The 21732-nt window shown below is 44.1% G+C and overlaps 2 protein-coding genes across 9 annotated transcripts in view; one reads left to right on the top strand and one right to left on the bottom strand.

Annotated features, from left to right (window-relative positions):
• Positions 1-21732, top strand: part of IPPK (inositol-pentakisphosphate 2-kinase) — a 1128404-nt gene that overhangs the window by 314204 nt on the left and 792468 nt on the right. The window lies entirely within an intron of this gene.
• Positions 12359-14489, bottom strand: LOC141102411 (E3 SUMO-protein ligase ZBED1-like). The gene is made up of 2 exons (XM_073591370.1): positions 13011-14489; positions 12359-12804 (listed from the first exon to the last, which is right to left on the bottom strand). The coding sequence occupies exons 1-2, from the start codon at positions 14487-14489 to the stop codon at positions 12415-12417; spliced, it is 1869 nt and encodes a 622-aa protein (XP_073447471.1). The 3' UTR covers positions 12359-12414.

The raw sequence follows: 21732 nt of genomic DNA, 5'->3' as shown, positions 1-21732 counted from the left end.
TTGACCTTCTGGAGAAACAAAGACAAACAAAGACCTTCTGGGGAGGCTCAGACCAATGCTGACAAGAATGGACAACAACAATGGACAGGTGTGAACAAGTGCGTCACCAGAGGAACCTTGCCTTGTGACAATCTGGTATGTTACATTTTTGCTGTCATGAAAAATGTACAGAGATATAATTTTTTTTTAATGTATGTATTTACGTTTATTTAATTTTCACTTTATTTTATACGCTATATTATCTGAATGGTTTAAAATTATATTGTTATCCTTTGTTTTGTGTGTTTTTATTTATTCGCATATATATTTCTTGGAATTTTTTTTTTTTTTTTTTTTTAGATTTCTTGCAACTGGACTAATATTTGCGTCCTTACATCACTATTTTGTAATGAGTATCTCCAAGGTGGCCAAGGTAACCAGGGAAATCTGTTTGGCACTGTGGGAAGAGTTACATGAAGCGGTGAGGCCAACACCATATGAGGAGATGTGGGAAGCCATTGCAGGCGAGTTCTGGGAGAAAACAGTTTTCCAACTGCATTGGAGCCCTGGACCGCAAGCGCATGAGGTTTAAAAAGCCTTCCCAGTCCATATCTCTGTACTTCAATTACATGAAGTATTTTTTTCTGTGGTCCTCTTGGCTGATGCAAATCTCCGCTTCATAAGTGTGGATGTAGGAGGCTATGGCAGCCAGGGTGATGCTCACATCTTTCATGAGTCTGCCATAGGACGTTGTTTAAATAAAGGGAAGCCTCAACATTCCCCAAAGCAGGCCACTACTATGTACTGAAGATCTGAGTCTTCCAATGATTATTGTTGTTGATGAGGCCTTCAAGCTGGCTGAAAATTTGATGCAGCCATACAGCAGTTACGGCCTGAGCCACAAGAAAAAAAGTTTTCAGCTACCCTCTGAGCCATGCACTGAGTGCGCATTTGGCATCTGCACAGCTAAAGTGGCGTGTTCTCTTGTTGTGCATGCAGCTTGATGTCGAGAATGCGATAAAGGTTTTTGCATTCTGTGTCCTCCACAACTTAGAGACAAGGAGAGAGCCGCTGATTAACCAGAGCCATCACATCCTGCACAGCATGTCCAGTACATGGACTTGCGTTCAACTGCATGTGTAATGACATTTAGAAATCAGTTTGCTGAATTTTTTGTTTCACCTGATGAAGTGTCCTGGAGTGTCCTCTTTTTGAATTTTTTTTTTTCTAGCTTACTTTTCTGTAAAATAAAATTTCTGGCAATTCATTTTTTATTAACTTTTTGAATTTTGTTCTGTTGTCTCCCTATGTACTATTTATTTTTCTTCATTTTGGGGAGGGGTCTGTTATTCACATACATATTCTGTGGGAGTTAAACTTATACCGTCCTCTTTGGAGTCTGTATACATTTACCCCACACAGAGGAAAATTTGTCCATAGCAACTTTAAAAAAAAAAAAAAAAAAAAAAAATTGGAGAACACACAAGACAAAATGTATCTGTTCAATTTTTTTTAATTTAAAGCCGGTGGTAAATGGTGCAAGGGAATAAATTACCCCTTGGGTTCCACGTGGGGATGGCAGAAAGAAGGTTCAGTGTAGGAATGGTTAGGTAGGTGTAGGCGTGGTGGAGCAAAATCAGCTTGGGGCCATGAAATGTGCTATCGGTATATAAATGGGAAGGAGGTGACATGAGAAGGAGGAGGGAAATCCCCTGGGAAGTGATGAAAGGACATCTGGGACTGGGTTGGTGAAGGCAAGCGTTGAGAAGGGGGCTGATGGTAAGAGTGGAGTAATAGCGCTGCAAAGTGCCCGGGGTGCATGGGGGGGGACCCTGAAATAATTGCAGGGATAGCTAGGTGGTCGCCCACCACTTGAAGTGTTCCTAAACCCAGGACCCTGCATTCACTATTTCTGGTCTCCCACAGGACATGAACATGCAACTATTTTAGTAATTATAAACTGCTAAACATTTTCTCATCAGCAGTATATAGCAGTCTTGTTACTTCTATCATTGGTTAAAGCATGTAGGAAGAGTTTTCATTCTACTATGACTGTCCTATGAGGCTACAGGACCCCTGATCCTCTGTTTGGACAGTGCTGGTTGGTCCTCAAGATCCCAAGAAAAAACAAAAAAAAACACTCAAGCATTACACATCAGACTGAGCATGTGCAGAGTGACTCCAAAGGCTCTGGCTTATCAGAAGATGGTTAGACAGTTGAAGGGGAAGATCAGAGAAGACAAGGTCAAACAGCCTTTTTACACAATGCTGAGGATTAACCCCTTAGGTTCCACAGTGAGTATAATGAGCATGCTTTACTGCATATACAGACTGATTTTACTGTTGTGGGTTTAGTAACACTTTAATTTTGCAGACTGATACTGTATTGCAACAGCATACAGGCTATTACTGCAATGTTTCTCCTGGTCTCCACCAATGTCCTCCAGGATATGGTACAAAGTGCAGCAGAAGCAGGCACGTGGGTTTTTTGGATCTAGGAAGGCATCCAAACTGCGCCTCTCCTGCAGCACTTTCTGCAGCAGAGCTATTACCCTGTCCTAAGTTTAGTTACTGAAACTGGCCCCCTCTGACGTTGATTGCATCCACGGCCACCGGCATGTCCTCGGCTAGTTGAAAGGTGTGTCAGAATCTGGTTCTACAGAATATCTGCAAAAAATTAGAAAATATTTTTTGTTTTTGTTTTTTTAATAAATGTTTATTGAGATGACGACACATTCCATGATGCAACATATACCAACTACATGGACGTTCTTGGTCATAATAAGGTTATGATAAGGTTATGATAAATCATCTCAAGTGTTTTTATTCTATAATAGTTTGTAGAATAGCATTGATTGAATAGGTAGAGGAAGGAAAGAGAGAGACAGAATAGAGATAGTTAGAGAAAGAATGATAGTAAGGTGCCATGCCATCTGTCGAGATCCCAGTCAAATGCAAATAACAACCATGAACGATGGAAGGATGAGGTAAAAGGTTATTAAAAGGTATTGATGTACATACAACAACCACATTAGCATAGTATTACATGCATCAGATGCAGCTCTACTCAGAGGTCATAATCTTTTCATATCGAGAAGTGGATTTGAATTCCAGCCAGCGTGCCCATTTTATAGTGAAGGAGAATTGACCGTTGCGAATCCCAAAAGTGAGATCTTCCATTGTACAGATATAGTCTACAGTTTGGAACCATAGGTTTTGCGAGGGGATTTGCAGCTTCTTCCAAAATAGAGTAATCAGCTCAACCCTGCCCCCTGGGAAAAGTCCAGGGCCAGATGGGCTGACAAACTCATATTATAAGAAATTTCTCCCAGTTTTGGTAAGACCACTTTGTAGATATTTCAACTCTATTAATGCTGTGAACCCACTCTCTCCAGAAGCATTACTGGCATATATAATGGTATTATCAAAAGAGGGAAAGGACCCCCAGGTATTTGCTAATTACAGGCCTATCTCTCTGGTGAACTCCGACACCAAATTATTGGCAAAAATCCTGGCCCTGAGACTTCGGGAACATGTAGGTGATTTGGTACACCCAGACCAGACAGGGTTTATAAAAGGACAGGAAGCTAGGGACAATACCATCCGTGCCCTTCATGTATTGCAATGGATGCGACATGGCCCGGATGGAGCCCCAGGAATCACTCTGTCGATGGATGCCGAAAAGGCCTTCGACAGAGTGAACTGGGCTTTATGAGAGAAGTACTGGGGAGGATAGGTCTGGGGGAAAAAATGCTAGGGTGGATTATGTCACTTTATGGGAAACCAAGAGGAAGAATAAAGGTCAACGGGACAGTATCCGAATGTTTTAACATACAAAATGGCACCAGGCAAGGGTGCCCGCTATCCCCTTTGATATTCGCGATAGTAATGGAACCACTCCTGCGCAGAATTAGAATGTGGAGATAGTAGGGACATACATAGGACATACGGAACATAAAGTAGCAGTGTATGCGGATGACCTGTTGTTTTTCCTCTCCGCTCCTCAGGCATCTACAGCTGCATTGATGGCTGAGGTACAGAGATTTGGAAGGCTGTCTGGTTTCAAGATCAACTTCGAGAAATCGGTCATCTTTCCTAGTAATATCTCAGCGGAGATGGAGAGGTCACTGAAGGAGATGTACCCATTTATATGGAATAAGGAGTCGCTGACGTACCTGGGGGTATAAATCAGTGCAGACTATGAACTATTGTATGAACGTAACTATGGCTCATTATTGAAAGATATATCAGAAGATCTAAAGAAATGGAAGGGTAAATACCTGACCTGGTTTGGGAGAATCAGTGCCATAAAAATGAGTATACTGCCCAGAATAGTTTATGTGCTGCGCACAGTTCCAATCAGGTTGCCAGCGACTCTCTTTAGGCAAATACGTAGGCTGTTTGTGGCATTTGTGTGGAGTGACAAAAGGCCTAGACTGGCTTACGATATTTTAAGGAGAAGCAGAGCTGAGGGAGGCCTAGGACTCCCGGATATAACATCCTATTATAGGGCTATGACTCTAGTAAGAATAGTAGACTGGTGTCATGACCTAAAGAGAAAACCATGAGTACAGGCAGAAATGTCAATGGCGGGGAGAAACCTGGCAGGAGCACCATGGATCCAAGGGTCATTGAGAGGGTTGTCACAATGGACATCACCAATGACCTTGAATTCATTGGAAGTATGGGACAGAATGAATAGTAAAGGTAAATATGCCCCCCAGACCTCCCCTCTGACTCCTCTGGAGGGATTCCTTTGGTTCCCTCCGGGGGAGTTGATGGGAAGTCTGGGGGCATGGGGCCAGGATGGGAATACTAGATGTTGTAAGTTTGCCCCTAATGGGGCCTTATTATCACTGACAGAGATGGTCATGAGATTTGGTGAGACACGAATGGCAGAATGGAAATACCACCAAATGAAGAGCTTTCTCAAGAAAATAAAACCATTGAGACCCATGAACTCACTTACGGCATTTGAGAGGCAGTGTGCACAGATATCAGAATCTGGGCATATTCTATCTCGAATGTACAGAATGATCCTAAAAGAACAAGAAAGGACACCCCCTTACTTTGTAAAAGAATGGGAGAGGGAGCTGGGCCAAGTCTGGACAGATAAACAAATTAATAGAATGATATCGTTAACATTCACAACCTCCATAAGCGCAAAGGTGCAAGAAATGGCATATAAGTTCCTAGCGAGATGGTATAGGACACCAGTAAAATTAGCACAAATCTCCTCGGTATCTAGCAATAGGTGTTGGAGGGGTTGCGGACAGAGGGGAACTTTTCTTCATCTTTGGTGGACATGTCCAATAATCAAGCCATTTTGGGAATCAGTGGCTCCATGGATTAAGAAATTAACAGGGGACTCCCTGGAGTTTGGGCCTATACAATATCTGTTTCACGGAAATCCCGGATCCGTCAAAAAGTATAGGGAAAGCATAACTCCACACTTATTAAACGCAGCAAAAAAACTGATCCCAAGGTATTGGAGGCAGGATCGGAAACCGTCAGTCATGGAGTGGAGAAATGAGGTTAACATAATAAAGGAAGCGGAGAGGTAGGTGCATGTGGTTAAAAATCAAAAAAAGAAATTTGAAACTACATGGGCAAAATGGGAGCAGTGCGCCAGGGAGATAATGGAAGAGGGAAACATCTATGGGTAACGGAGGCAGAAATGGTGTAGTCATTAAGAATTAAGAAATAAGATGATGAGCCCAGAAAGAGAAAACGAAATATTGATATGACTTCTCTAATGCCAATTAAGTAAAAGGGGTGGGAGGTAAGATAATGTATGGTTACATGTTCTCACTCGCCGGGGTTTTTTTTTTTCCATTCACCCCGAGTCCATTAATAAACACTGAGTGGTGAGGGTGATGTGGGGTAGGGGTGTGTTGTTGGAGGGTTGTTTGTCTTCCCCCTTTTTTTTTTTTTTGCACAAATATAAATTATATAATCATGAATTGTAGGGACTTATGACACGAATTAGAAAAGGGGGGAAATCACTTTACAATTTCATTTAATATGTTTGCACAATGGGAGGAAGGGCCGGAGTAAATTAATATTGATGAGGGGGGAGGGGACATCACGGATAGAAAAGAAGAGAGGAGAGGGGAAGAGAAGAGGGGGAGGGAGGAGAGGAAGGGAAAGGGAAAAAGAAAAAAAAAAAAGGGAAGGAAAATTTTTTTTTTTCTTTTGTTACCAGGTTGATACACTGGGGGGAAGAGTTGGGGTAAACACATTAAGGATGGGGGGGAGGGAAGAAGGCACAATTTATTAATTATGGATTAGTGATTTTGACAGGAATTAAAAAAGGAGGAATGCACTTTATAATTTTATCTAAGTAGGCTTGGATATGGGGGGGACCACAGAAAGGTGTTTTTTTTTTTTGTTTTTGTTTTTTTTTGCTTTGCACAAAATATAAATTATAGAATTATGAACTATAGGGATTTAAGATATGAACTAGGAAAGGGGGAAATCACTTTACAATGTATTTAATATGTTTGCACGATGGGAGGAAGGGAGGGAGTAAATTAATATTAAGGAGGGGGGGTGGGGACATCACAGATAGTAAATACATTTTTTTTTTTCTCACTTTATAAATTGGAGAAGCCACATTATAATTATTGTTTAATCACGTTTGTAGTTGGAGGAAGGAGTTGGAGCAATTAATAACAAGGATAGGGGTGGATGGAAGAACTATAGATTTTGATAAGGTATTTTTTTTTTTTTTTTTTTGTGGTAATTTATAAACCTCGGTAAATGGGATATGTGGGGTAATGTGTAGTCTTGTTATTGGGTTGAATGTAGGGGTATAGTATGTTGTATAAATGATGTATTATATAAATGAATAAAATTTTGATTATTAAAAAAAAAAAAAAAATAGAGTAATCAGACTTAGCAGCGTTTAGTAGGTGAAGAACATTAGAACGCTTGTAAGCCTTAATGGTTTCTTGAGAGCAGTGGAAACGTATGACCCAAGGGTCATCAAGTATTGGAACGCCAGAGATGTCTGTCCAGTACGGATGCAAAATAGGGCATCTCCACCAAATATGGTCATGAGTGGCCTCCAAACTACATCCTCACCAACATTTAGACTGATAATTAGGCAATAATTGGTGTTGGCGAGCTGGGGAGTAGTGGTATCGGGTTAGCAATTTATTGTTCATCACAGCAGTCCTGGAGGATATTGAGGAAACATAAGCTAATTGAAGTATTGTCCCATTGAGCATCCAAGAGCATGTGTTGTAGGTCCTGTTCCCATGTTGCTAAGTAAGGAGGATAGTCAGTGTATTCCAGCTCTTGGAGAGCCACATAGAATTGGGAGATGCTCTTTAGCAAGTGTTTTGTTCGCGGCAAAGATGTGCTCAATAGGGGTGAGATCTTTGAACGATCTTAAGGGTTTTGGTAGCGGGGAAACAAATTGAGATAGTTGCATATAATGCCATTTGTCAAGTCTGGTGATCGATAAGGAGGTTTTAAATTATTGCAGTGGAATGAGTTCCCCATTCTTAAGCACATGTTGTAGAAGCAATTGCGGAGCGTTAGTCCGTGAGAGAAAGCCGGTGTCCATATGACCTGGATAAAGGTAGGAGTGCCCCAGAAGCAGAAGCATAGGTGAGTTGTTGACTCCATGTGATTTTATTTTTAGGATAGAGTCCCAAATGGCCAGAGATAAGTGAGGGGGGATGAAGAAGATGAGAGTTCCTAGAATTGTTTTGGGATTCAGGGCAGTAAGTGTAACAAGGTTTGACCAAGTTTGTATTCAAGATGCATCCATAGTTAAGGTGCTGAAAAGAACACTCTGCAAAACAGACTCTCAACACAACAGCCTGAAAATAGCATTCCGGATCTGGTAGGGCAAGACCCCCTCTACTTTTAGATCTGCAAAGAATTGACCTTGACACTCAAGGTTGTTGTGGAAATTATGAGCTTGCCTATAAGCAAATAATTTTGCTGCGCTAATAAGCGTGATAATCCGGGAAAGCATGCTTGCATAGAACCAAGTAACACGGACACAAAGACTGGTATCACATTGGGAGGTCCGTATATAGAGTCCTAGTGACCTAAGACATCCCGTTTATTAATAGGGCTAAACAGGTATAACAGAGAGGTGGTGGCATTGCAATCGGCCAATCAGACACTTGTATGCCTTCAAAAAGGACCAATCAGACATATAGATGTATGCATTCATTTGTGTGCAGAGCAATGTGTGCAGTTTCCTGCTGACTGTGCACAGAAATGTGTGTGCAGGCATCCAAGACAATGGGCCTCGCATTGTGCCGGGTGCAAACGCTGCGAACATTACTCTGATTAGGAAGGTGTGCATGTTCCCACCGCTTACTATTGGTGCAAACTGTACTCCATGAGGCTCAGCGAGCCATGTTTGTACGATTACTATTGTTCCCATGTGCGCAGGTCTGTTTGCCGGGAGTGTAGATGCAGTTGCCATGAGGTGGCCAGTCTCTTGGTGAGGCATAAGCAAACATCCCTTAAACGGCAAACAGATCTCCGCGTCCACAGGAAGGTTTCCGCAACCAACGGTCTTTCACCGGTGTCTGTATGTGACGACACGCTCGCATGAGCGTATTGCAGCAAAACTGACACTGGGAGACATTTGACACTATACATTAATAACAATTTTCACAACAAGGTTTAACTCGTTTCCAGACATATTTACCCTTAATGGACTAAGGAAGAGAAAAGCAACCTGGCAGCAACACAGTCATCTTAATGTTTATTCTACCCAGTCAAGTGTGTGCAAGTGAATTCGAGCGACTTAGGTCAAGTTTAATAAGCAGGGGCATATAGTTATCCTGAAATAGTCTAGACAGGGAAGAGGTGAGCGAAATCCCGAGGTAGTTTAGGGAAGAGCTCTGCCAAGCAAATGGGAATGTCCCTTTCATGACCCGTGCTTCTGCCTGTGGAATATTGAGGTTGAAAATCTGTGACTTGGTGAGATTGATTTTGAAATTGGAGACCCTACCAAAGATAGAAAATGCAGACATCAAGTTGGGTAGGGAGACCTTGAGCTGCTGTATGTAGAAAAGAATGTAATCCGCATATGCAGCGTATTTGTGTTCTGTTTGTTCAACTGTTATGCCATGAATGTTAGGGTTTCATCTAATAGTATATAAGAAGGTTCAAGGGAGGGGGCAAATAAAAGGGGAGTTAAAGGACAGCCCTGCCAATAACTCTTATTTGAGCGGTGAGTTGTCTATAAAGTGCCGCAACAAGGTTAAGCCTGAACCTAAGTGGGGACAAGACCGCTAAGAGATATTCCCAGTCCACCCTGTCAAATGCTTTTTCATCATCAATAGAAAATAACAGGGTGGGCCGGGAACAATTTTGGGTATGTACAATCAGAATCTGTGTCTTTAGCCTCCCTACGGGGATGAATCCTGGCTCATCAGGAGAGACCCATTTCGGAAGTAAAGGGAGCAGACGGTTCGCTTGAACTTTCGCATAAATTTTGGCATTCATGTTTAATCGCTTCAAGAACAGGCAGGGTCTTCACTCGGTTTTGGAAAAACAATAATGTGCACATGAAGGGTTTCAGATATAAAGGGGCCTTCCCCAGACACAAGTAAAGTGAGAAAGCCAGATGCCTTGAAAAAGTTTGTAGTATTTAGCAGTGTACCCATCTGGCCCAGGTGCCTTGCCAGAGGCAAGAGCTTTGACGGCGTTACTTCATCTTCTGTAACAGGAGCCTCCAGGAAGTTTAACGTGGCGGTGGGGAGTTTAGAAAGGTCAGCTTTGGAGAAAAAGTCAGCTACCAAGTGCCTTTTGTGCAGGATGCTCTCTTTGGACACCGTATAGACGCTGGTAGAAGTCCCTAAGTATTTTGGAGATGTCAGTCGAGGTATGCACTATAGATTCTTTATCAGACTTAATCTTGGAAATAAAGAGGGCTGATTTTTCACCATGAGGAAATAAGAACAAGAACGGCTTTCAATATGGCAGATTGGGATCTAAAGCGCTATATCAGGAGGAAGGAAAGACACCTAGGTGTAGAAGGGGAAGTCAGGAAATTCATTAAGTGAGAAGGTATGAGAGAAATTGTAGAAAGATGGAACCAAACAACATCTGGTAGGTCACACAAATATATGGAGGGATAGGATAGGGGGTTTACCCTCTGGCCAGCCCCCAGGGTATCAGGCATCCAGGACAACAATACCATGAGTACAAGCCCAAGGGCGCCTCTGCACAACATAGGGGGATTCAGTAGAACCAATAAGAGTAACAGTATAAAACAAAATAACATTGCAAAACTGTGAGTCCAAGGGTAGAGCAGTTGTCCAATAAGGATCAGTGAGTGCGAAAGGACGCACACTGCTTTTAAAGGGGAAAAAGTAGCAGCAAGAAACCAAGCTTCAAAGAACAGAAATGTTATTGAACAGCGATCCAACAGGGAAAACAAGGGCTGATTCAGTGGCTCAGTAGACAATGTCTAGAGTTCCAGCATCAGGCTCAGGGAAAATTAGCTATGGGGAAGCTATAACTCACAAAGATTATAATGGAAAGATCTCCCATTTTTGAGTGAAGAATCGGATGTGCCCGAATGACATTCCTTAGAAGCTCTGTGTCATTGCTGCTCTGGAAGAAATGTTAAGACAGACAAATGGTCCCAGCTCGGGAGGTCCAATGAGTCCATATGCATGTCTTGGCAGAATTTCTCCAAGTCCTCTGGGAATCGCAATGTGGCAGAGCGGCCATCTTTGATAGCGATGAGACAGTCAGGGAATCCCCACCTGTAAGTCACATTCACCTCCCGCAACTTGTCCAGTAAAGAATGCTATGCTCTTTGACGCTCCAGGGTCACCTTCGCCAAGTCAGGGTAGATGGTAATCATGGCCACGTTGAAGTCGTAGGAGGGGATGTCCCACAACTTTTTCGCAATTGCTTCCTTGTCAGTGTAGTAATGCAATCGGCAGATCGCATCTCTCTGTGGGGACGGAAAGCCCTGTGTACCCGATCAAAAGGCAAGGCATCCGTGACCGGGTTTCCTAGGATAGAGTTGAGAATCCCCTTGATAGTATCGGCAAAGTCTTCATCTTGTAGCCTCCGGGAGCCCTCTAGTGTGGAGGTTGTTCCTCCTACTGTGGTTTTCCTGATCCTCTAACTTTGTATAATGCCATGCAATGAGCCATGGTTAAATGGTGCATCTGGGCTTGGAGGTCAGAAATTGCGGTATAGTGGTGATCCAGCCGCTGCTCTGTGTCATCCACTCTCTGCAGTGTGTTAGCAAGTTCAGACTACATAGAGGACACTTCCTTCTTGACAGAACGTTCCAGGTTATGTATTATGGTAGCAAGCCTATTTTTAGTTAGGGGACTGCTTACCAGAAAAGCCACATTCATGTCTCAGAGTGAGCCTCTAGTGCGGAGATAACTCGCAGGAGGAAGCAGGAGAGTTGTGCTGCGAATGGCTTGATGCGGCAGGGATAAACCCACACTCCACGTGGCAAGGCACTGAGTCCTGGCCTCCAAGGAATCCTCCGTTCCTGTGGCTAAAAAGCGCTTAATGGACCCAGAGTGTGGGGGTTTAACCGAGGAAGGTCTCATGGGTCCCCCATATTTGTGTGGAGTTCTCAATAGGTATATCACATAGCACATTTGTCACGCTGTAAATTTTTGGATCTTTTAATGCAGCGCATTCTTTTGTTCTTTATAATGCTAGAAGAATGAAGTTGTTTTGTTGCTGATATTCACACAGAGTTCTGACAAACTTATTTCTTTATTATTTCTTGTGATCTCCCTAATAATATTTTTAGTTTTTAAAGCCAGATCTCCATAATAATGTTTACAATTATTTTTTATAGTGGTTTTTTTTTTCCTTTTTTTTATTTAAATCAAGATCTACTTTTTTTTTATTATTTTAAAATTATTTTCTAGGGATCTCCATAATTTTTTTTGTTTGTGTCAAGTTACCACAACAACATTATTATCTTGTAGGGGTGCAACGGATCAAAAAACTCACGGTTCGGATCGTTTCTCGGATCAGAGTCACGGATCGGATCATTTTCGGATCAACAAAAAAAAAAAAAAAAAAACACAAGACAAATAAACATAAGTTTCGTCTTTTTGTTTATTAACACTTTTACATTGCTTGAAAATATATAAAATCAAGTTAAAGTGCACAAGGCATAATCTCTTCTTTGTAACATAATGAAAAACTTAAAGTGCAACATAAAAAAATGCATATCTCCTTCCTTCAAACATGGACCGATGGGCTATGAGCCAAAAACAACTTAAAGTGCAACATAAAAATGGCACATCTCCTTCCTTTAAACATGGACCGATGGGCAATGAGCCAAAAACAACTTAAAGTGCAACATAAGAAGGCACATCATCTTCCTTGAAACATGGTGTGAAAGCCTAGTATGTCCACACCATCAAAGAAGAATAAAAGAAAGAAAGCAAAGCATTCCTGAGCTTATAATTGCAAATTCTTTTTCAAAAAGACAAGGGTGTCTACATTGTCTGGGGAGAGTGTGGACCTCATTGCAGTCACTATGTCCCCTGCTGTTGAGAACACTCTCTCGGAAGGAACTGAAGAGCCTGGCACAGCGAGATAGCATCTTGCCATCGTGGCAATATGAGGGTATCTACACTCATTGCTTTTCCACCATGTCAGCGGATCACCATCCACTGTAATGCCACTTGCTGCCAGGTAGGATGCCACCTCCTCTTTGATGTCAGCAGGAGTCTTCTTGTCTTTGCTGGAAGTGGCAAAGGTCTCTCCAAAAAGCTCTGCCATCGCTGACTTCTTTTGTGGAGGACATGATGAGTCCAAGTTTGCTCCTGTTGGTTCTGCAGCTTGACCCTGCAGAAAAAAAAATTGTTGATTAATTAAACCTATTATTTATTTTCATGTTTCATAGACGTGAAAAATGTGGCAATATTATTGCCACATTTTTCATGTCTATGAAACATGAAAATAACAACATTTAAAAAAAGCCATTATTACGAAAATAAAAAATGTATTTAGATTTAAATTTATGATTTTTAAATAATATTCTTTTTCTTTACCTCATCACAGTCTTCAGTGCCCAGACTGCTCACAATCTCAGTGGTGAGGTCACTGTATGTCCTCTGGCGTAGGGCAGGGTCCATGTGAGACAGGGACTTGAACCTCGGATCCAGGGCAGTAGATCTGTGAAGGTAGTCCTGTAGAGTAGGGGGTGAAGTGTATCTGTGCTGCAGGTCCTCTCTAATGGCAGTCTTGACATCTCGAGTGATAATGCTGTCTTCCACACCTGGAGCCATGGATTGTAGAATCCTTGTTTTAAGCGGCAGGATCATTGACACAGATGATGAACTTTCAGTGCTCAGCAGAGATGTAACAGTTTTGAGGGGTTTAAGCACCTGGAGGACCTCCTCTGCCACTCTCACATCATCATCAGACAGGGTAATGATGTCTTTGACATTTTTCTTCAGGGTCTTGTCGGTCAATGCAGAGTATATAGCTGCCTGCTGCTCCAGATAACGCTCCATCATATCATAAGTAGAGTTCCACCTTGTTGGGACATCATGTATGAGCTTATGAGTAGGCAGCTTTAGCATTTCTTGCTTTGTCTTAAGCACATGAGCAGCTGTTGTGCTTCGGTGGAAGTAGGAAACCACCTTCCTGATCCTCCCAAGAAGGCGGTCCATCCTATTGATTGAGATTCCCTTCTGTGATGCCAAATTCACTACATGTGCAAAGCACCCTATATGTGGGCCCAGTCCTGCCTCATTCACTGCATTTATTTGATTTTTGGCATTATCAGTTGTGACTGGGATATTAGTACTGGGCCTCTTCAACTTCCATTCCTCCACTGCTTGAGTCAGTATCTGCGCAAGATGAGTGCTTGTGTGACTCTCGTAGAGGGAACGTGTCTGCAGCACCGGACTTCTCATCTCCCAGTCTGCTGTGATGAAGTGAGCGGTTATCGTCACATAGCTCTGTGCTCCCCTGGATGTCCACCCGTCTGTCGTTAGCGCAACAGAGGATGCTCGGGATAGTTCATCCACAACTTTTTTCTTCTCCTGCTCATAAAGATCTGGCACAATCTTTTCGCTGAAGTGGGTACGCGACGGGATGTTGTAACGTGGCTCAAGCACTTTCAGCATGTGTTTAAAGCCCTCGTTTTGGACAACCGAATATGGCCTCATGTCTGCACCTATAAACACACCGATGGCTTTTGTGATGGCTTTAGCCCGGTCTGATTGTGCAACAAGTGGCTGCGTAAATGCTGCGGTGATAAGCGGTTGTTGAGTAGCTTTCGTTTTCAGTTTCACTGCTGTCAGTGAAACACCGGGGTGATGTCGCTTCAAATGCGTAGCCATGCTTGATGTGTTTCCAGTGTCATATGGCTTTCTTGTGCCACAGTGCCTACACGCCGTCACGGTTTTATCCACTAACCTCTTTCCTTCATCATCATATTTGACAGGGAAGCCAAAATGCTCCCATACAGGGGATTTCAATGACGTGGGGCGTTCAAGCTCCTCCGTTCCTCCGCTCGCCATGACCACACTGTGTGTGTGGACTGATTCCTTCCCCAAAGTAGAGGCAGGATGTGGAAGCGCTTCGGTAGCCTGAAGGACGTTCCAGGGGAGGACGAAACAGTGGGCAGTCGTTTGCCCGACTCGCCAGTCAGGGAAGGCAGGGGAGCTCACCTGGAAAAAAGGAAAGAAACTGCGCTAAGACCTAGAAGCGATCTTGTGCGGCCGAAAATTGCCTAAGACTCAGTGGAAGCAGCAATCCTTCTGCAAAACCCCAATACAAGGAAAAAAATATAGAAAAAATAGGATTGCGCTAAACGTAATATTACAATAGTGAACGACGTAAACACATGAATTGACAAGAACACCAAAAATATGAAAAATAATTAGAACAATATATGAATCTAAAAGTCAATTTGGATAAATGTGCAAAATGCAATTCATTGAATTTGCAAAAACCTGTGAAAATTCCACCACCATATAGTTCCCACTGTAATCCAGTTATCCACAATCTCCCCCACTGCTGTAATATCCACGTCATCTCCCCACTGTAATATCCACGTCATCTCCCCCACTGCTGTAATATCCACGTCATCTCCCCACTGTAATATCCACGTCATCTCCCCCACTGTAATACCACGTCATCTCCCCCACTGTAATATATCCACATCATGTCCCCCACTGTAATACAGCCACATGTCCCCCACTGTAATATAGCCACATGTCCCCCACTGTAATATAACCACATGTCCCCCACCGTAATATAGCCACATGCCCCCCACCGTAATATAGCCACATGTCCCCCACCGTAATATAGCCACATGTCCCCCACCGTAATATAGCCACATGTCCCCCACCGTAATATAGCCACATGTCCCCCACCGTAATATAGCCACATGTCCCCCACCGTAATATAGCCACATGTCCCCCACCGTAATATAGCCACATGTCCCCCACTGTAATATGGCCAGTCCACATGTCCCCCACTGTAATCTAGCCACATGTCCCCCACCGTAATATAGCCACATGTCCCGCACCGTAATATAGCCACATGTCCCGCACCGTAATATAGCCACATGTCCCGCACCGTAACATAGCCACATGTCCCGCACCGTAACATAGCCACATGTCCCGCACTGTAACATAGCCACATGTCCCGCACCGTAACATAGCCACGTGTCCCGCACCGTAACATAGCCACATGTCCCGCACCGTAACATAGCCACGTGTCCCGCACCGTAACATAGCCACGTGTCCCGCACCGTAACATAGCCACATGTCCCGCACCGTAACATAGCCACATGTCCCGCACCGTAACATAGCCACATGTCCCCCACTGTAATACAGCCACATGTCCCCCACTGTAATACAGCCACATGTCCCCCACTGTAATACAGCCAGTCCATGTCCCCCACTGTAATATAGCCAGTCCATGTCCCCCACTGTAATATAGCCAATCAATGTCCCCACTGTAATATCCACACAGACTCCAGCAGTATACATTAGTGCTGCTGTGCCTGTTAGTCATACCTTGCTTGCTTTAGAGAAGCTGACAAACCCACGAGTTGGGGGCGGGGTGATGACGTCAGCACGATGCTCAGCGCCGCCGGGTGTACCAAGATTACTGCTGTAATATCCACGTCATCTCCCCACTGTAATATCCACGTCATCTCCCCCACTGCTGTAATATCCACGTCATCTCCCCACTGTAATATCCACGTCATCTCCCCCACTGTAATACCACGTCATCTCCCCCACTGTAATATATCCACATCATGTCCCCCACTGTAATACAGCCACATGTCCCCCACTGTAATATAGCCACATGTCCCCCACTGTAATATAACCACATGTCCCCCACCGTAATATAGCCACATGTCCCCCACCGTAATATAGCCACATGCCTCCCACCGTAATATAGCCACATGTCCCCCACCGTAATATAGCCACATGTCCCCCACCGTAATATAGCCACATGTCCCCCACCGTAATATAGCCACATGTCCCCCACCGTAATATAGCCACATGTCCCCCACTGTAATATAGCCACTCCACATGTCCCCCACCGTAATATAGCCACATGTCCCCCACCGTAATATAGCCACATGTCCCCCACCGTAATATAGCCACATGTCCCCCACCGTAATATAGCCACATGTCCCCCACCGTAATATAGCCACATGTCCCCCACCGTAATATAGCCACATGTCCCCCACCGTAATATAGCCACATGTCCCCCACCGTAATATAGCCACATGTCCCCCACTGTAATATAGCCAGTCCACATGTCCCCCACTGTAATCTAGCCACATGTCCCCCACCGTAATATAGCCACATGTCCCGCACCGTAATATAGCCACATGTCCCGCACCGTAACATAGCCACGTGTCCCGCACCGTAACATAGCCACGTGTCCCGCACCGTAACATAGCCACGTGTCCCGCACCGTAACATAGCCACGTGTCCCGCACCGTAATATAGCCACATGTCCCGCACCGTAACATAGCCACATGTCCCGCACCGTAACATAGCCACATGTCCCGCACCGTAACATAGCCACATGTCCCGCACCGTAACATAGCCACATGTCCCCCACTGTAATACAGCCACATGTCCCCCACTGTAATACAGCCAGTCCATGTCCCCCACTGTAATATAGCCAGTCCATGTCCCCCACTGTAATATAGCCAATCAATGTCCCCACTGTAATATCCACACAGACTCCAGCAGTATACATTAGTGCTGCTGTGCCTGTTAGTCATACCTTGCTTGCTTTAGAGAAGCTGACAAACCCACGAGTTGGGGGCGGGGTGATGACGTCAGCACGATGCTCAGCGCCGCCGGATGTACCAAGATGGCCGCGGCTCCGGAGCTAGGCCGAAGCCGCGGCCTTTCCTAAAACCCGAGGCCGCGGAGCGCTCCGCGGATCGCGGGTGTGCCGATCCGAACAGGTTGGCCCGTTCGGATCGGTGACGATCCGTTGCACCCCTATTATCTTGTGTTTTTTAACTTCAAGGAGGTTGGTGTCCCTTGTTAAGTTGACATTGTATTTTTGAAATGTACCTGCCTACTCACAAACTGTCCTTTTTTAATAAAAACACATAGGCAAGTAGTTGTTGAAAACAAAATTACCGTTTATTATGGGTCATAACAAAAGAAAGAGGGAAGGCAACGCTGGAGAAATTGCAGAAATTTGCTAAGCCTTTGTACCCCAGGGCACACTTCATCTATTTGAAAAAGATAATTGGTAGCCTGAGGAGTCCATACAATAGGGAGCACAATCTGGTCCTGGACTCCGAGAGATCAGGAACAGCAGCAGATCACATATATGTCCCCAGGCTGTGGTACTACAACAGCCTGCGTCTTCTGTCAGACCAGACTGAACCCAGGCCATCACTCTCTTGTCTTCCTTCCACGCTTCCCTGCACGCTGTGGCTTTGTTCGTCGAGTTGTGGCAGGAGGAGGAGGATGGACGACTCAGAAAGGTGTGTATTTTCTGTCATTTGGCCACTCAAACCCTTATTTAGGGTCTGTAAAATGATGTTCGCACATAAGAGGCGTTGGCCCTCCTCCATTTCCTGCATTTTCACTGCTACTATGCAGCCATAGCCCTCTTGAACGCTGGAGTGGTCTCTCAGGGTCGCATGAGCATCCCGAATGAGGGCAAGTGCTGCCTCCTCCACGTTCCTCCCCTTCCTGGGCCTTTTGGGTGGAAGGCGGAGGGGAGGGACCTGGGATTGGGTCAGTCCACTGGGCCTGGCCACCTCCTGGCTGCCACATTCCAGACCCTCATCCTGGCTGAGGCTTTCCTGTGTATAAAAAAGGGACATGGTTTTAGTTTTTGCTTCATCAATCACACACAATTTTCAGCTCATGACTGTTGCCAATGTTAATAAATAGAAAAGACTATCATTCTGACCGCAGCATTTTTCATTCTTGGCCTAATCATTTTTGGCCACTACTGTCTATTGATATGTAAAACACCCTTTGTTCAATCATTAATTTCTAATCAATAATAACATCTAGTTAACATCATTAATTTTAGGACAAGAAATATGTAGAAAAATACTACACCTGGGCTCCTCCACTGGGCTTCTCCACTTCTTCCTGTATGGAAGGCCCAGGTTGGTTCTCGGAAGCTTCAGCGCGGGGGGAGTGTGGAAAGTGATGACCTCACTTCAGTCTGGTCTTTCAGAAAATGCATTTTGTTGTAGTACCACAGACTGGGTACATACACGTCCTCTGCTGCTGCTCCTGACCTCTGGGATGCCAGGACCTTATTACACTCCTTCTTGTATGTGTTCCTCAAGCTACCAATTTTCCTGTCCAAAAAATCGCTGTCTGCATTGGGGACCTCCCATCTTCACAAATTCCAGTAGTTTTTCCAGCGCTGCCTTCCTGGCTGGTCTGTTATGGTATAAATTATGTTTGACTTGCCACAAACTGGGCAGTTCCCTGTACCTATCGATAAACTGTCTCATAAACTCAGGCTTTTTGAACCGATTCATTATTTCTGCAAGACAAAAAACAAGAGAATAACCCTAATGTCAGGCTAAACTCTCATAATCTTATCACAATATAGGCCTCAATCTAGAAGCAGTATAGGCCACTGATGCCCCAAGTTCAAATGTTACCTTCGTTCTCACGATCGGAACTTCCTCCACTCACAGATCATACGTCCGACGCCTGCCCCTGACGTTCTTTATAGAATATTCTTCACCCCTTCTCTTTCAGCGCAGTGGGAGAGGACATGGCGGAGACACAGCAGGTGCGTAATTCCAGTAACGACAAGGAAGGCCAGAGCCAGAAACGTCCCGATCTTGGAGGAGATATAAGGCCTCAAACATGTCCTTTGTAGAGATGCTGGAACTCTTGAAGAGGGTCGACTATGATGGGAAGTATGGACCTTACCTAAACCCAAATGTGAGAAAGGCCTAAATCATGTCTAAAATTGTGAGAAGTCTGCACAGGAATTTTGGGGTACAGCGATCCAAGGAGCAATTAAGGAAACGCTGGTCAGACCTAAAATTGAAGGAGCAGGATCAGTACAGAAGAATCAAGAAACTGCTTCTAAAAAGTAAGTATTTGTCGTGTGTTCCTATTATTATTGTTACTATTACTTGCATGCTGCTCCATGTGCTTTACTGTTGTACAGTTTAAAATGGCAACTTTCAGGCTCGTGGGCACAATAATCGATCGTAGTAAACATTGTTCGTTCGCCCACTAACATTTGGTCATGCCTATTTGTATTAAAATAAGTTTAGTACATTGTTGTCTATATGTGTTTGTAACTAGAATAAATTGCAAACATGATTCAGTGTAATGTAAGGAGAGGACACTCAGCAGCTGTTTACACATCTGGACTCAGGAGCAATAGTGTAAGACACCAGAACAAACTTTTTAGGGTGTCCCACACAGGTGCTCCAGGGAATACTAGGGGTGTCTTCATGTGTGAATATTGTCCAAAAAAGATAAGTATTCCTGCTTTGGTAAGCGAAAAATCATGTATTCAGCTTGGAACTGCCAAAACAGACAGTTGTACCACACTTCCAAGAAATGTTTCATATTCCTATTTCTGGCCTCAAATATCTGTGTGCTAAGTATACCTTTTGTTTAATCCTCATAGAGGAGAAAAGACTCGGAACGTCTGAGGACACCAGGGATCCCCCCACCTCCGAAAGAAGGGGAACTCAGCACACCACAACCGGAGGATGTGGAGGAAGGAAAGGTGGATGACGTGGTTGAAATAGTGACCACAACAGGTGAGTGTCTGAGACCACAGCTTCAGATAATAGATGTATGCCTGCATATTAATAATACATGGTGTATTTTTTGATTTTAGGTGATGTGCATGTTGTGGAAGAACAAGCTCCTCATTTCACCAGTGAAAGTGCACAAATGCTAATCCAGGACATAATGGTGTGTAGTCGGGATTTAGACATAAAGCAAAAAAACAATGATGTTGAACAAAAACTGAAGAACATGATTGATGTATTAGGGGGAATCTAAATAACAACAAAATGACACCATTTTTTAATTTTTTGGAGAAATTTCCTAAATTTCCTTTAATACATTTTAAAAGCTAAATTTTGAAGATGCACACAGTGTGTCAACAGGTGCTATCTGCCATCATTGGATATCAATGTATGCATTTTGTGGGTGCAACCTCTTCCTCGCAACTCTAGTAGGTGAGAGGAAGGGGTGTCACCCCCAAAACACGTCCTTTGATCCCCCATAATGGGAGCTAGCATATGTTGACATTAGGCATGGGATCAGGAGGGAAACCCCCATTTTGAATCCCAATTTTTGTGCATCTTCAAAGTTTGGCTTTTCTGGTATAGCAATGGCCTCCCTACCCGTAAAATAATCCAGATACTTTTGCCGCACATCACAGGCGCTTGGGGGGGGGGCAAGCCAGGACGACCAGCTTCCAGGGCCGTCATTGTATTTATGTCCTGAATTGCGGCCTCAGGCCCAACTGAGGCCACATAATTTGGATACAATTTGAATACAGCCTGCTAGCACTATGTGATTCAGTTTTTACTCCGCCATGTTGATTGCCATAAGGAATAGGCACAACCGGCTGGCCATTATACCAAACGCATTCTCCACCACTCTTCTGGCTCTGGCCAGCCGGTAATTTAAAAACCCTCTTCTCCGGGGTGAGGGTCCTCTAGGGGAATGGTCTCATCAGATGTTCACTCAGACCAAATGCTTCATCTGCAACAAACACAAATGGGAGTCCTTCCACGTTCTGTTCAGCATGTGGCAATCCCAAGCCACTACTCTGGAGACATCGGTAGAACTCGGTCTGGGCAAAGACTCCACCATCTGGCAATTCTTCCCCATGTCCACATATAAAAACTCATATGTCGCCAACACCACCGCCATCAACACGATGCTATGAAACCCCTTATAGTTAAATTAGTATGACCCCAAGTGGGGTGGTGGGACAATGTGGACATGTTTCCCATCGTTTACCCCTCCGCAGTTGGGAAAGTCCCACCGCTCGGCATACTGGGAGGCCACAGTCTGCCATTCCTGTGGCGTTGAAGGAAACTGGAGTCAAACCAGAAAAAATAAAATTGATACTTTTGCACATAACATTGCAAGCAGATTAGACACAAACATTCTTGCCCAACGTCAGTATAACATTTATTTTAAGGAGTATTTAAAGATAAGGTGCACTTATCAGATGCCTCACCCCCTCTGATGGACCATTGTAAAAATTTTAGGGGGGGGGTCTAGATGAGTTTGGGACCCCCCC

The sequence above is a fragment of the Aquarana catesbeiana genome, linkage group LG07 (genome assembly GCF_042186555.1).
Source record: "Aquarana catesbeiana isolate 2022-GZ linkage group LG07, ASM4218655v1, whole genome shotgun sequence".
Classification (NCBI taxonomy): domain Eukaryota; kingdom Metazoa; phylum Chordata; class Amphibia; order Anura; family Ranidae; genus Aquarana; species Aquarana catesbeiana.
This window is presented reverse-complemented; position numbering and strand designations above follow the sequence as displayed.

What these genes read in the sequence shown, in the direction of transcription:
- LOC141102411 (XM_073591370.1), bottom strand. Translation starts at nt 14,489, where the DNA reads ATGGCGAGCGGAGGAACGGAGGAGCTTGAACGCCCCACGTCATTGAAA. An exon ending in GCACTGAAGACTGTGATGAG is followed by an intron (nt 12,805 to 13,010) that starts GTAAAGAAAAAG and finishes TTTTTTCTGCAG; the next exon opens with GGTCAAGCTGCAGAACCAAC.